This window comes from Wyeomyia smithii, chromosome 2 (assembly GCF_029784165.1).
Source record: "Wyeomyia smithii strain HCP4-BCI-WySm-NY-G18 chromosome 2, ASM2978416v1, whole genome shotgun sequence".
NCBI classification, from domain to species: domain Eukaryota; kingdom Metazoa; phylum Arthropoda; class Insecta; order Diptera; family Culicidae; genus Wyeomyia; species Wyeomyia smithii.
This window is the reverse complement of record NC_073695.1, coordinates 182,849,360-182,864,058: the sequence shown is the minus strand read 5'-3', so window position 1 is coordinate 182,864,058 and position 14,699 is coordinate 182,849,360. Positions and strand designations below refer to the sequence as shown.

Sequence of the window (14,699 nt, the reverse complement as noted above, 5' to 3'; positions counted from 1 at the left end):
CTCAGAAAAACGGTTTCGAGAACCAACGTAATTATAATGTGATTATTGAAGAGTTCAATAGAATAGGTGTTTTTATTATAAAAAGTACAGAATCAGAATACGTAGAACTAACTTTCTTTATACCGTTATGATTGCCAGTTTCGAAGAAATTTGATGCAATTTTGGCAGATAATCCTTGCCCAAAAAGCATAATGGCTTGATATTAATTAAAATGAACCACAATTTTGATAATATGTTTATTTTAAACTTGATTTGATTTTTTTAAATGAAGAAATTTACAATGCGCGTGGTTTTTCTCATTCCTTAGTTGTAATAACGTATTGATTCTAAGTTCTCAATTATCTAATATATCAAACATATCTGCATACAATGAAGGAACGCATTTCGAAAGTGTTGTAACAAAGCTCTCTTCCATAGTTTGATGTCCACAGTAAAATTGATATCATTCTATTGTTCCTAGTTTTCTCTTTTGATTTTAGAGTCATTGAACCTCTACGTTTTAACGTCTTTTATGTGTAATAAGTGCTCAGAATGAAACATATTTTTTCGTTGCATGTTATATGTATAAAATATATATCCAAAATAAAAATCTAATAAAAAGGAAATGATAATATGTATCACAAAAACTCTACCAAACTGAGCAAATCTTTTTCAAAGTACCTCTCAAGATTTGTTATTCTATCCATATCATACTGCACCTTAACTCCTGATTTATCCCTACCTATGTTATGTATAAGAAAATAATGAACGTGAAAATAATAATACATACAACTTTTCACAAAATACCTAACAAAAAGGAGCACATTACTGAAAGGCAGTTCCAATGCTCAACTAAAATTAGATCAATAGTAGCTCGTTTTTTTTTAAAATACCATAAAAGCAACCAATTGGCTAATCCTGACAAGAATGTATTTTGTAACATTGAAAAATAATTTGGTTGCTGAAACAATATAAACAAATATATCGCAAGATTTTTTCATTTTTATTGCTATACACAAACAAATTAAACATGTACAAAACAATGATTCCATCCACTCTTAACAGTCTTCCAGCATTCCCACAGCGACACACATTTATATTACAGATGCACAACTACACTTTGCTCTTTTACAAAACCTTTTTTTAATAATCGCCTCATTCTAGTTGATGTTTTAACGGAAGTTCGAGGCGGTGTTGCTGTAGTTACTCCAATTTTTACCCAACAGTTGATTACTGCTGGTACGCACCGGCATATTGGTTTGGATTGTAGAACTGAGGCCCTCCCTACAACATATGAACAATAAAATACGGCTGGTCGTCATAAGAAGCGGTTGGTAAAACCTTACCTCTGGTTGATTTTCGCTAGGTTGTCCACCCATGGGAGCTGGCCCGGGGACAAAAAATCCACCTTGAGGTGTTGTAATCGTCGGCAATGTAGGTGCCAAAATAGGTTCTACCGGTCGGCTTGGTGCTGCGCCGGATGGATTGAATACGTCGACATAGGATTTTTTGAGGGCTGGTATAAAATATATATTGTTTGTTAGTTTAAAAGACTGCATCACAAAATTTAACAACTAAAAATATATTCATTCTAGTTTATGAGATCAACTTACTTCGGTTTCTTTGCATTTTAAACATGTTGGACTGTAGGTTAGGAACCTTTGTGGGTTCGCCTAATTTGGGGCCTGGTTGATGAGCATTGCTTGTGGGAGCTGCCTGCTGATTGACCGCCTCGTTGTTGTTTCCTTGTGCCAATAATCCGTAACCTGTGTTTGAGGGTACTTGTACCGGTACCGGCGCAACTTCAACCGGAACTGGACTTTGATTTGTTGGTGGCAGAACAGTATTCGGCATTATATCGGACATTTTCGGAGGAGGTTTGAAAGCCTCTTCTTCAGTGGCATCTGATTCTGTGTTCACCCACCGTTTTGTTTCAGGGTCCCATACGATCTGTAAGTAATTTTAACTAAAGTTTAACAATTTGAACAGCAAAAGTATCTGACATACCGTTGGGTTTTTGTCGTCCGGAAGAATCATTTGGTTTTTTGGCTTTAAAGAGAATTTGTTCCAAATTCCACCGAACCAGCCGGAATTGTTGCTAAAAATAAACGTGATGTTGCTATATTTACTCAAATTAAATCAGTTATAAGTCAGTCAATTGTTTAACTTTGGAATCCCGTGAAAATATATTGAAGTCATTTAATACAATTCTATATCAGTTAGGTACCTCTGATTGTTACCCAACGCTTTATTTTCCTTGCCCGGTGGATCCTTTTTGGCTTGCTCGTTACCCATTTTCGTCTGTCCAGCAGTAGTAGGCTGCGATTGATTTTGCATTTGGTTTGATCCATGCTTGGGTGATAATTTGCTGTCTTCGTTGCTGAACCCAGGTCGGTTAGAAACTGCATTAGGCATCGATATGGAAGGTTTTGGCATCTGCAGTGACGAATATGTATCGATACATTTTGAATAAGGGTTTTCATTATATCGTAAATAGAGAAATTCAGAAGAAAAAAAAAGAGTTAAATGTATTGTAATAACATAAATTGAATACAAACGACTAAAGTAGGTGTGAAATTGCTTTCATCAATCTGATTAATATATATTTTCTGTTTAGTTTTCGACTAAGGCTTTTTCACTTCATTTATATTATTATAATACATTTCATTTTATTTTTAAGAATATGCATATTATTTTCATCAAGACAGTAACGTGAATATATAGGTATAGTAGGGAAAATTTATTGCACACTGCACTGGACAAAAGTATTAGAGATTTGTACATCGAAGAACGAGAAAGAAACATCGGCGGTACTATTCATTCATGTGTTGTTTGTTTTATACCTCGGGAATTCAATTGAAGCAAAAATGGTAGTTTTCACAGTATATTGTAGATAACTAAACCGAATTCAGTAAGTTTATATAGGTTCATCAATTGCGAATGTTTCTACTTGTTTACTGTCAGAAACATTCCGTTTTCGGAGCATGCTATTTGCGGATGAAACGATTGATTCTGAATTCAACACATTTGCCCTTAGTCCTAGCGCACCATCCACCTCTGTGTCGGTACTACTAAGACTAAAACTACCATTTTTGAACCGACTACAGAAAGGTTGATCTATTGGATATGTCCCGTTATATACAATATCTTTCGTGTCTGCAACGGATGACGATCGTTTCAGACAGGCATAAAGGAAAGCCTTGGAGTTGGGCACGGTAGCAAGTACTTGTTTGTGTTGCTCCCCAACTTTGACAGAGGACCCGGTGCCTTTCATCTTCTTCCGTTTCTTTCTCGTTTTTCGCACGTTTCTCAAAATAGGAATCTGATTTAGTAATCTCGCCTGAGTGGTAGCGGTTGCTGTGCAAGGACTGCTATTAGTGCCGAATTTATTCTTTAGCAAAGGGGCCGAAAGAGCAAGATTGCTAAAATGAAACTGCACTTGCTTGAAGCACGTGTTGTTACTAGAATGCTTATTGCTAGCGATAGCGGCTGCAGCGTTGGAGGCGGCAGAGTTGTTTGCAGATTTGACGCGACACTCGTTAGCGGGACGGTATGTTTCCGATAGTGGAGAGCTACTATCGCTGCTACTTACGTAGGTGAACGGATCACCACCGCCCGGAACAGAAGAAGCTTCGGCATTATAGCCATACGGTAGAGTGGCATGTGTTTCATATGGAACGTTACTGTTGCCATCGGGGGGCGGTGACAGACTGTAAGGTATATCACAAGATTTGTCCTCAGTGTCTTGTGTAGTTCCAATAGGTGTGATCGAACGTGCTGGTGAGGCACCTCTTTTAACAAGCGCGGACGCGGATAGGTTTGAACCCGGCTGCATTCCATATTGGGAAATGAAAAATTCATGTGAAAGGACATGTTTTGTTTTCAAACAAATTTCCAACGCAACTACTTCAAGTACTTTGCAACTCAATCGTATTTTAAAACTTTCTTATTAACCAAATCAAATAGCTAAATAATTATTTTCATAAAATCATGCTTATCTATATTGAAATTGTAAATCAGGCTAGAATAATACATTAATTTTGGCTTACCTCGGCGTTCGGTCCCCAATAGTCATAAGGATTGGCGTGTTGTTGAGCTTCCTGGTTGGCTACAGGAGTGGGTACGAACATTCCCGGTTGCCCGGATGAACCGTCGTAACCATAGGGATGCGGTTGATGCTGCTGTTCCATCACTTGTTTAGGTTGACCATCGTCTAATAGTGACGAATGGTTGATCGAGTCATATCCCTGATCATAACTGGGAGCAGCGGTTTGATGATCATACTGATGATGATTGGGAGTGTGCCTTTGATCAAATCCTTCGGTGTACTGCAGGTTCAACTGCCCAAGCTGTTGGTTTATCTCTGTAAACTGTTTGTTTATATCTAACTGTTCCAATCCGTACGACTGTTCCTGTCCTATAGGTTGTACCTGCTGTTGAGGTTCTGTGTAACCCGTGTAATTACCGTACTGTTCAGTACTGTATTCATGAGGTACTTCTGTTACCGGCTTGTTCCTATAGTTGCATGCATCTGCAGTCTGTTGAAACGTTTGTAAAGAAATAGCAAGAACAAAAATAAACGATGTATACGTACATTATAATTATTTAATATTGCGCATAATTGCCGCAACCAGGTAGGATCTTCTACATTTGTATAAATATTGCCGCGACCAGTGTTGTCAACCGATTCATCCAACGCTTTCTCAAGTACAGGGTCGTAATACTTAAGTCGGTCGCCCAGTGTGTAAACCTGAACCAAAAATTAAAATACTGAGAGTGCAAAACTTGTATTTTATAATAGAGCAACAGTATTAGCTACCTTTTTGATAAACTCAGCATCGAAGCGGTAAGGATCATTTTGAATTTGTTCAGCAATTTGTTCCATGTAAAGTAGACATTTAAGCTGCATTCCGTGATCCAACATTCGACATGCTAGTAAATATTTGTAGTACTGCAACAGAAATATAAGTTTTTTTTAGCATTTATGACAGCAAATTAATGTATAATTTTTTTTAACCAGACAATAATTTTTCCACCCAAAACATGCTAGAACTGTCAACTTATTGAAACACTTGCAAATGAAATGTTATCAAACGCGCGTACCTGTAACTCAACGATCGTGTAACGTTCCTCATTCAGTGACCGTGCGTATTCGTAAATTTCCGTCATCATGATCGATTCATTGGTTGAGAATTCTTTAAAGCTTCGCTGCAGATGAGAAGATCCTAGCAAAACCAAGCGAACAGCCGTAGTAGCAGTTATGGTGACGCCAGCATCCTGTTTCACATCCGAAAACCTTCCAAAAGCCACATCTGATAGTAAATAGCAGAAGTGTGCCGCATACAGATCACCTCGATTGTACAGAGAATCGCCCAGCGTTGTTATTGACTTTTTAATAAGCTCCGGTTTGGCGGAACTATTCGATACCAGCATGGCCAGATGCGGTCGCCAGTCACCCCACTTTTCATCTTGCACACAAGTTACTGCCGAAGGCGTTCGCCCACTAAGCAATTGATACAGCGTCTGAAGTGGATCATTTAACGTAAGCTTGTTAGCGAACTTCATCATAACGTTAGCATGCTGCCGTGAGTCAACTTTGGAAGCAAGAAACAAAGCATGTCCCCACAGATTGCTTTCGGTGGCCCACTCTAATGCGTCGGTAATATTACCGTAAATCAAATAACTTCGGAATTTATCCGTGATCTCAGACTCACTTAGATGTTCTTTTTTCTCGATCAAAGGCATTCGATCGGTATCTCCGGAAAGATTCTCTGCATTATCCTCTGTTTCGTCATCATCGAAACGTCTTTCGCCATCACCTTCACGTGGCTTACGGTCAGTTGCAGATAAGGAAGAATTTCTACCACTGATGTTCGTCGATCGTGCACTGTTTTGTTGCGAATCGAATGGAAATTCACGCTTGTTATTCATGAGCAATTCAGAAATATCTGTTCCAACGAATGTCTGAAAAAAGATAGTATTTTACTAAACAACCGAAGTAAATACACTAAATATTTAATTTACCCCATTTTGTCTCAACAGAAGAATAATGTAACCCCAAAGTAGGGCGAATGACCCACGATTTACACTAGACCCCAAAGAGTGAAGGCTATTGACCGAGTTGCCTCGAGATTTAACCAGCGCTTGACCAGCGGTCGGAGGTGGTCCACAGCGCAATTGCTCTTCACAGAACTCAATTACAGATTTTTTATGCGTTTTGTCTTTTGTTAGTGGACCCGGATAGGATTGAAAAAGTTTTCGTGTTGGTTCGTGAGCACCTAAAATTTGAACAACAAACAGTTAATAAAAATTGAGCTTCTACATTTACAATAAAATGTATTCCAACCTAAGCTAAGAATTTTCACCAAATCGGTTGTTCCATTGATGGTTAGTCGATTCTTCGCTGTGACCAATAGCCCGCATGAGATGCTGACAATAGAATGTATTTCCGGGAATTTTCGGGGAGTCAAACGTTCCGGTTCCATTATCTCCATTGTAGCAGGTTCCTGTCGCAGTGAGCCATCAGTGTTATCCAATCTGAAAATTGGGAGCAAAATAACGTTAGAGACGTTTCTTATAGTCACCATATCCCTTTTACAGATACTTTTTGGTTAGAATATCCACCGATGAAGCCAGACGTGTTCTAAAGTCAACACCACTACCCACTACATACTACAAACAGCGGTTTTTGTCATTATTTTTTGATCATGCAAAGATTAGCATTAGTTTGAAAAAAAATAGCAAATTAAGAATTTTCGTTAGGAAGCAAAATCAAAAGAAGCTTGGCGTTTTCGTATGAATGAAATGAAATGATAGCAGGGCGTATGAGAGTGAATTATTAAAAGTATTAGGTAACTTAAATAAAAAGAACTGAAAAGCACCTTGGCTGGTAAAATCCCCCATCGACATGGTAAGACCTGTCCAATGCCAGCGGCGTAGCTCGTTGATTTTGTTGCTGCTGCTGCTGCTGTTGGAATGCCATGGTGTGTTGGTGATGATACGGTGGCAGCGTTGCCGGAATACCAGACACTTCAGAAAGGAAACTCTGATCGAGCATTCCAGATGGTTGCGATTGATTGTTATAATGACGATGATACTCTTCCACATTATAAATGCTGGGCTGATGGAGAAACGGTGTCGTGCGATTCAACCTAAACAGATACAAGAAGGGCTGGGATGAGAGGCAGGGATGATTTTATGTTGGAAAACCACACCGTTCGGAACACGTCGATCTTTGATGCTGCTTGTTTGTTTTCGAAACTTAAACAAATACATTTTTTTTGTCTACGTTCGAGATTTAAGGCATTATAAACATTTTTCCTAATTTGTATTTTTTTTTTCTTTTGAGAACAATAAAAAGGTTACAAATATTCAAGGTTTTCCAAGAAAATATAACACATTACCCATACAAGCAATCTAGAATTAATTCTAGTATTTATGTATTTCATAAAAGTCACTCCCGTCACCCAAAATCGTCTTTGTTAGTTACAGTTTTTTCCATTGAGTAAGAAAACATTGAAATTCTCATTTATGCAAATATGCTATGGTTATGATACAATGCAATGAAAAGCGAGGAAAAAGTTTTTTTCTATTTTCACTAGAGAGTGGCACTAGTGACCATAAAACGTGGAGGGTGTGATGAGGCTAATAATATGAACTTCTAACGAAATTACTAGATTCATATAGTGGTGGTTTCTAAAACGCAGCATTTAATGCAATATTAGTTAAAATCGGTGAACAAACAGTCTCATCTATTGTTTGGTGCATTTACATAAATTATAAATTTGTAAACTGTGTCGCCATAAATCGTAAAGCAGTTACCACTCATATTACACATCATGTTTTTGGTTAAAAAATTCAGGATAGAAATAGGAGAGAAATAAAAGTTGAAATACACGCCCAAACTGGCACACATGACCCACAACACGTATGTTCAATGGTAGGAAAAAAATTGACTTACCGTTCCTTATCGTTAGTTGAACTGCGTCCCGAATGTACTGATTCGCGACCGTCGCTTGTTAGTAAATCTCGTTGCATTTGAGCCGACTGGATTTGACTGTAGTAAGTACGATACCATTCGGCATATGCTTGCGGATTGGTACGACGCAATTGCTCATAGTACTGCTGATGCTGTGTATAATAGCTGTACGGGTCATAATACCCGGTAGCACCATACGGCGCAGCACCATTCACTCCTGCCTGGGGATATTTGCGTTCTTTGCGCTCATCGCGTTCTCGACTGTCACGCATACGATCACGCTCACGGTCTCGGTCCCGATCAGTACCGTTACGGCTACCTGTGCGATAGTCCTCGTAATCATATCGTCGGTCATGACGATCGCGTCGCTTATCTCCGCCTTCACGGTAGCGATCATCTGAAAAAGTGTTTATTAAGTTTTGTAGGAATCCTAATTTAAACTTGCTTGATAAAAAACAGTAATGTGCAATATAAAACTGAATACCTACCTCTTTTTCTATCATCTCTGTAGCGATCTCCTCGATCGCGCTCTTTCTCTTTGCGATAACGACGGTCATCTCCACCCCGCTCCTCTCGTTTCCTGTAGTATTCTTCTCGGGACATATAACGTTTGCTGCTATCTCCCTCCTTTTCGTATCGCATTGATCGTTCAGTTTCATATTTGGATCCATCGGTTTCGTAACGAGAATCACGATCATGCTTATCACCTCGCCGGTAGCGTTCACGTTCGCGATCGTGATCTCGGTCATATCTGGAAACATTGATTGAGTTAGGGTTTTATTGGAAAATGGCTATAGAATGTGAAAATTTTAAATTTAAATCACTTCTTAAATTTGGTAAAGAAAGCAAAATATAAAATTCAAGAAGGTGCCTACCTATTTCGATCTCTATTTCGATGATCGTATTCCCGATCTTTATCCCGTTCACGTACACCTTCTTTTCTTCTTTCTTTATCGCCGTCTCGATCGGCCCTTCTACGATCCCTGGGTTGGCCATCCCTAGCACCACTTCCCTCTCTTTCGTGCCGTCTTCTTTCACGATCACTATAGTCCGAATCTTCCGTATCGTAACGATCTCGGGAACTCTTGCTCTTGTTCGAGCGGCGCAAAGGATCCTCATCGCGGCGCGAGAGCTTTCCCTTGCCATAAAACATCGACCGATCTTTCTCGCTTTCGTCCGCGGTTGATGTATTGGACGGATTTCGACGCGCTGTATCTAATGCGAGGTTGGAGTCTGTTTCTACCATTCCAATGGCAGTTGCACCAACGGTCATGGCATTAACGGGTTCATCTCTAGTGTTACCACCTTCGATAGGCCCATCGCGACTAATGTCAATATGAATGGGTTGTTGCTGAGGTGGATCGTGAGGATTTTCACCGTCCATCACTAGCTCACGTTGTTCCTCGTTTACTGCGCTGTCCCCAGCAGGTTGATGTTGAGCAACATAACTGCTACTGCCCATACTCATTTGTGTGGATCGATCGTCTTCCACACCTGGGATAAAACGTTGTTGGTTATGATGAGTGTCACTCTCCCCAGGGACTAAATACAAATTTCGATCACTAATTTCTTCTTGCCGATGGTGATGGTGATGATGGTGGTGGTCGTGGTGTTGAGATGAAGACACAGTTTGAAAGTTGTTAGAACGTGTCATAGTATTCGAAGCGGAATCTGACACTTCGCCATCGATTTGACGGTCCATATTCATATCGGTTGCATTTTCGAGATCAGTTCCAGGTATCATACGATCAAGCCCAGGAGGAGGCTCCGGAAAATTTTGACTGGTTTGCGAGGCATTGATTTCCGATTGCTGTTGACCGGGGACATAGCGTGAGAGACCCGGCGGTGGAAGACTATCCTCACATTGTTGCTGCTCATTTGGCCGAATCGATGCTGGCTGAGGACCGGTATACCCCTCCTCCGATAAATGACCTGTTTGCAAATACTGATTGCGATCGTTACTTGGAGCTATTTCCAAATTTTCGACATTATCCTCGCGAGAATCGGGAATTTCTTGATTTTCTGGGGTAAGATTTTCAACGTTAGCTGCAATATCGTGCGAAGGGTTTGGATGAAAATAGTTCGGATTTGCTGGCACAGAAGGTTTGGAAACTAAACCGGGTGTTGAAACATGTGGACGTTGGCCTACCCGCTTAAACGGATTACTGGTTTGCCCTTTTAAAGCTGCCGGAGGTGGTCCGACTTCAGTCGGAGGCGGCGGTAAAGGTGGTGTTTTTGATGAAGCTTTTGGAGGTGGCAATATAATGCCATCCGTTTGTTGATTACTCGCGATTGATGGTGGAGGTGGTGGGAAAGACGATTCTCTATACGTATCTGCTTGTTTCTCTTCTTGCACTGCTTCTTGCTTGATACTTAGAGAACTTAGTGTTTCGTCTAGTTTATCCGGAACTTCTGTAGCTTGAGCGGAATATTGCCCACCATAAGAACCAATGTTTTCGTAATTTTCTATCTGCTGCGGGAAAGTATGCTGCCTACCGGATGATGCGTCGTCCGATGGCAAGGTATTGGAACTTCTGCTCTCTGCAATTTCTCCGCTTTCAATCGATCGATCGCTAGACGTTTGCGAAACTTGACTTTCGATGGACCACTGCGGTGAAAGTGTTTCATTTTTAAGACGAGTTATTTGAGCGGCCTGAACCTTAGAAGGTTGCACCTGCTGTTGCTGTAGTGGTTGCTGCTGAGTATTATTTGCGCCACCAGGTAAACTGAAGGTATTAGAAGAGACGTTTTGCGAATAACTTTGACTGTAGTTATCCCGGAGTGCATTTTGTTGGATAGAGGACTCAACGGTCGGTTGCGTTATGGTGTTCGATGCTGGATGATTTTCCGGAACACTCCAATCCCAGCTGTCACTGTTGCTGGTATTGAAGCTATCGGAAATAGTTTGATTGTATGCTTGGTTCGTTGGTTGACTTTGCAATTGCTGTGGCGTTGAAGCAGAAGGATAGGACGAAACTCTCGGAGAAGGTGCTTGATTGAAATAGCCTGTTTGGGTTGAAGTCTGACCATATTGTTGAGGATGATACGGCTGTTGTTGAAAAGGGGGCTGAAAATGTTGTTGTTGCATCGATGGGGAAGGACCGGTGTAATTCTGATAAGTCATAGGCTGCTGGTTTCCTTGTCCAGTGCCAGGCATGAAATTTCGGTTGCTCTGATCCATATGCTGGGAAGGATACTGTTGTTGGGGTTGAAAGTATGTTTGGTTGTGGCCTGCTGGCGGCTGCGAGGGTAGTATCGATTTTGCTTGCGTAATCGATGTATCTGCCCAATCACCCCAATTATCTCCCCAACCGTCATTGTTGTTATTGTTGTTATTAGAGAATGACATATTAGAAAAAGGCGCAGCCATTTTTTGTGTTTTAGCCAATGCTTTGCTGATTATTGGCGTATTGTTATTACGAATAGATTATGCAGGATATACTCTTTCCATTACTGCCCGTTTAACAAGGTTCTCTGTTGACGCCGAAACAGTCAGGTGCCGAATAGATGAAGTAGCCGCTTGAGTATATTGGATGTATTTCGTCCCGATGTGAAATTCGATAACTGTGAATTTCAATGATAAAAGAAGATAAGATTGTAGAACAAAAAACTAATCACGTAAACGTGTTTTCTCGTATACATATAGTGAACTAAATGACTTCAAACTAAACAGCTTGTTGCCTTCCCGCTAGACACTTTGCGAAATAAATTTAATAAAATAAATAATTTGCAGAGTAACTTTTTTTGTTTTTCATTTTCGTTAATCTGATTTTCACTAATCTTCAAAAACACAAACTTTACGGTGATTCCTCACACGATATCCGTTCGTTTTCATTGTCTCTGCTAACTAAATTTGCAAAAAGCCAATAACTAAAGACCATGGCAATCCAAAATAAAATATTTTTATCATTCTCAAATAAATTAGTTTGGTTTACTAATGACCGTTGCGAGAATGCCATCGTTCTTTCGATTTAATTTAAAATGTATTAAAAATTACGAAAATGCTTTTTTGTTGGTTTTTAAGATATTTGTGCTTATCTCATGCAACTTGTGAGGTAAGATGATATTCTCAAATTTCCGATTTAGATACATTTTTCAAATGAATAGTAATAAACAATAATAAGGCTGCGAATACGAAGAAAAAAGATTGTGTATATATTTTTGCATTGACATTCACTAAGGCCAAAACAACAAGTGGTTAAACAAACTAAATAAATTAAATAATAAATAGTTTTCGCGTATTCATATCTTGGCCACGCTTTGGAGTTAAGCTTCGACGAGTTTTTGAAAATATATCACAAAAAACTGACTTCGACTAATATTTTAATAAACGTAATTATGGTAAGTTTTGACGTGGAACTACATCTCTCAGGAAGTTCGGCTACAGAGGGACGTAAAATAAAAATCTAAAACCTGGAAAAGTGAAAAATATGTCCAGTTTCAAATGCTAATAAATCGGTTAGTTTCCCATGGATTTCTTTACTGCCGGTACCCGGATAACTGTCCTATAATCAAAAACAACATGTTGAGAAAACGGCGATTTAATATTATCCGTGAATTTTCGGATTTCCAGCAATTACATCCAGAACCAACGACCATAACAGTTTCATGACACCACAAGTTTATCGTTGAAAACATAAAACCATGGATGGAATTGGTTTTACGTTATATAACTTGAAAAAAAAAGATAAAATGGGACAAAATATGCGGGTACATTTCAAAAGTACTCGCATATTTTGTCCCATCACATATAAATTCAACCAGCAACCGGCAGTATCATTGGCAACGTAGATTGTACTACAAAGAAACATTAGTCTAGTTAATTCAATGACATACTTCTATCTGCCTAAAATAATCCGACATACACTAATCTGGAGCAAAATTATATGTTTGCAGTTTGCACCATTATGCAGTGGGACTGTAACGCGGGTACTTTCAATATGGGACAAAAACAACTTGGTATTTTTTCCATGTTTTTCCATACAAAAGTATCAATTTTAATTTTTTCCAGAAAATATGATAACAGTTAAGTTGATTTCCGATGATAACTCAAAAGTGACCAAAATCAGTATGGGACAGTTAATTCTTGCAGAAATAGATTGGAAAATCTTCTAAAAATCCTCTCAAATGGAGAAAACTGCAATTTTATCATTCGAACTGTTGTACTATTTATAACTGTTAAGCCTTGTCAAAATGCGAAATTCGACCTCTGTCTGGTCGTTATATGATTGCTTTCCCAAGCACGGTCGACAGAATTCTAGGCCTAGTAATTTAGAATTTGTTAACAACAACAATCAAATTTTCAGTGTAAAAACAGCTTTCAACTGTAAACTTATTTGCGTTGTACACTAAGGTCGCTTTTTACGCGTTTTTTTACGCGGATTCCGGAACTTACGCGTTTTACGCGGATTCCGGAGTTTACGCGGATTTTTACGCGGATTCCGGAGTTTACGCGGCTTTCGGAATTTACGCGGTATTTTTTTTTTTTGCGCGGATTTCGGTTTCTCTTCACTCGGATTGCAGAATTAACGCAGCTTTTTTTTACGCGGATTCCGGAATTTACGCGGCATGTATCCCCCGCGTTAAAAGCGACTTTAGTGTATAGTGTTTGTTCCAGTCCTGTTCAGTGATGTATGGCAAACTGAAATAGCACTTTAACTCTTCTTGTCCGCAAAATTTTGAACATATTCAATACAAGTAATGTAACCAACAACCTTATGTAGTTCTACGTCAACCTTGCGGTCGTTGCTTTGCATACAACCCTTGTGATTTTGTTTTCTAGTTTTTGAATAGATAAGCAAACTATTCACTTTCACGGTAAAACCACTGAATTTGGCAATCCTAACAAAATGCATTCCGTTAATTTGATCTGCACTTCGATACATTTTAGACACATTTAATGTTGTTTACATTGATGGTTAATTGAACAGAAAAAGTAAGCACAATCAGTAAGGTGGCGAAAACAAAGTATTGCACAGCCTTTCTATGATTTCGTAAACGACAAGTCGATAATTTCTTCACTTGCCACATTATCGAGCACCAGCGCACTCCTGCCCGCTCCACCGCAGGCTTTTTTCACATTTCGCCCACCAACGCCAGCTTATGACTTCGTGGCTAAATTATCTATTCGCTGCTGCTATTTTTTTCACAAAAACGAAACGCCTGAGATGTCGTTACTTTAGTGGCTCACATATACGAATTAAAACTTCACATCACAACAAAAAATAGAACGGCAAGCACAAACGTGTGAATATTTCTCGAAAAATCAAAAATAGTGAAAGGTGCTTTTTCTACCTCTAGGTCAAATGAATTGCAGTTTTTCTTCAGCAATAGCACATCCGCACGTACGAGAAACAGACGACGAGTACCGTAAATTCGCTTCTTGAAATGAAATGCATAAAAACAAACAGAGTACACTAACCAACATTAACTTATTTCGAGAATTTAGCTACGGGAACGTCCACTTGAAAATACAGTTTAATGCCAGGTTGGAACTTTCTTCAATCGAATCAGTTGAAAGCGATTTTTCTGCTGCTGTGAACGTAAGTGAACTTTTTGACAACCTGATCACATAAGTGAGATATGTGAAGGTGCGGCAATGAAATTCATCCAAAACATGTATTCATTTCCTAAAATCGTGTACACTAATGTCGTTTTCGTTTTCGCGGTGTAGCTACCCTTTTTCCGTGGTATACTTTGCAGCTTCAAATAAAACATTTTCAGTGTCATTGCATTGGTATGC

The 14,699-nt window shown here is 39.2% G+C and overlaps 1 protein-coding gene across 4 annotated transcripts; it reads right to left on the bottom strand.

Annotated features, from left to right (window-relative positions):
- Positions 1-222: 222 nt before the first annotated feature.
- On the bottom strand, positions 223-14,515 carry LOC129721476 (uncharacterized). 4 transcript variants are annotated; one of them, XM_055674072.1, is made up of 17 exons: positions 14,379-14,515; positions 8,833-11,521; positions 8,446-8,708; positions 7,940-8,354; positions 6,861-7,130; positions 6,326-6,516; positions 6,004-6,257; positions 5,083-5,943; positions 4,799-4,930; positions 4,574-4,729; positions 4,029-4,517; positions 3,572-3,808; positions 2,207-2,415; positions 1,987-2,077; positions 1,593-1,929; positions 1,326-1,495; positions 223-1,263 (listed from the first exon to the last, which is right to left on the bottom strand). In XM_055674072.1, exons 2-17 carry the CDS (start codon positions 11,325-11,327, stop codon positions 1,210-1,212), a joined length of 6,624 nt encoding a protein of 2,207 aa, XP_055530047.1. In that variant the 5' UTR covers positions 11,328-11,521; positions 14,379-14,515; the 3' UTR covers positions 223-1,209. The 4 variants fall into 4 exon arrangements, with proteins under 4 accessions (XP_055530047.1, XP_055530046.1, XP_055530048.1 ...); XM_055674071.1 differs by having other exon boundaries at positions 14,252-14,511; XM_055674073.1 differs by lacking the exon at positions 3,572-3,808 and having other exon boundaries at positions 14,252-14,511.
- Positions 14,516-14,699: the final 184 nt, after the last annotated feature.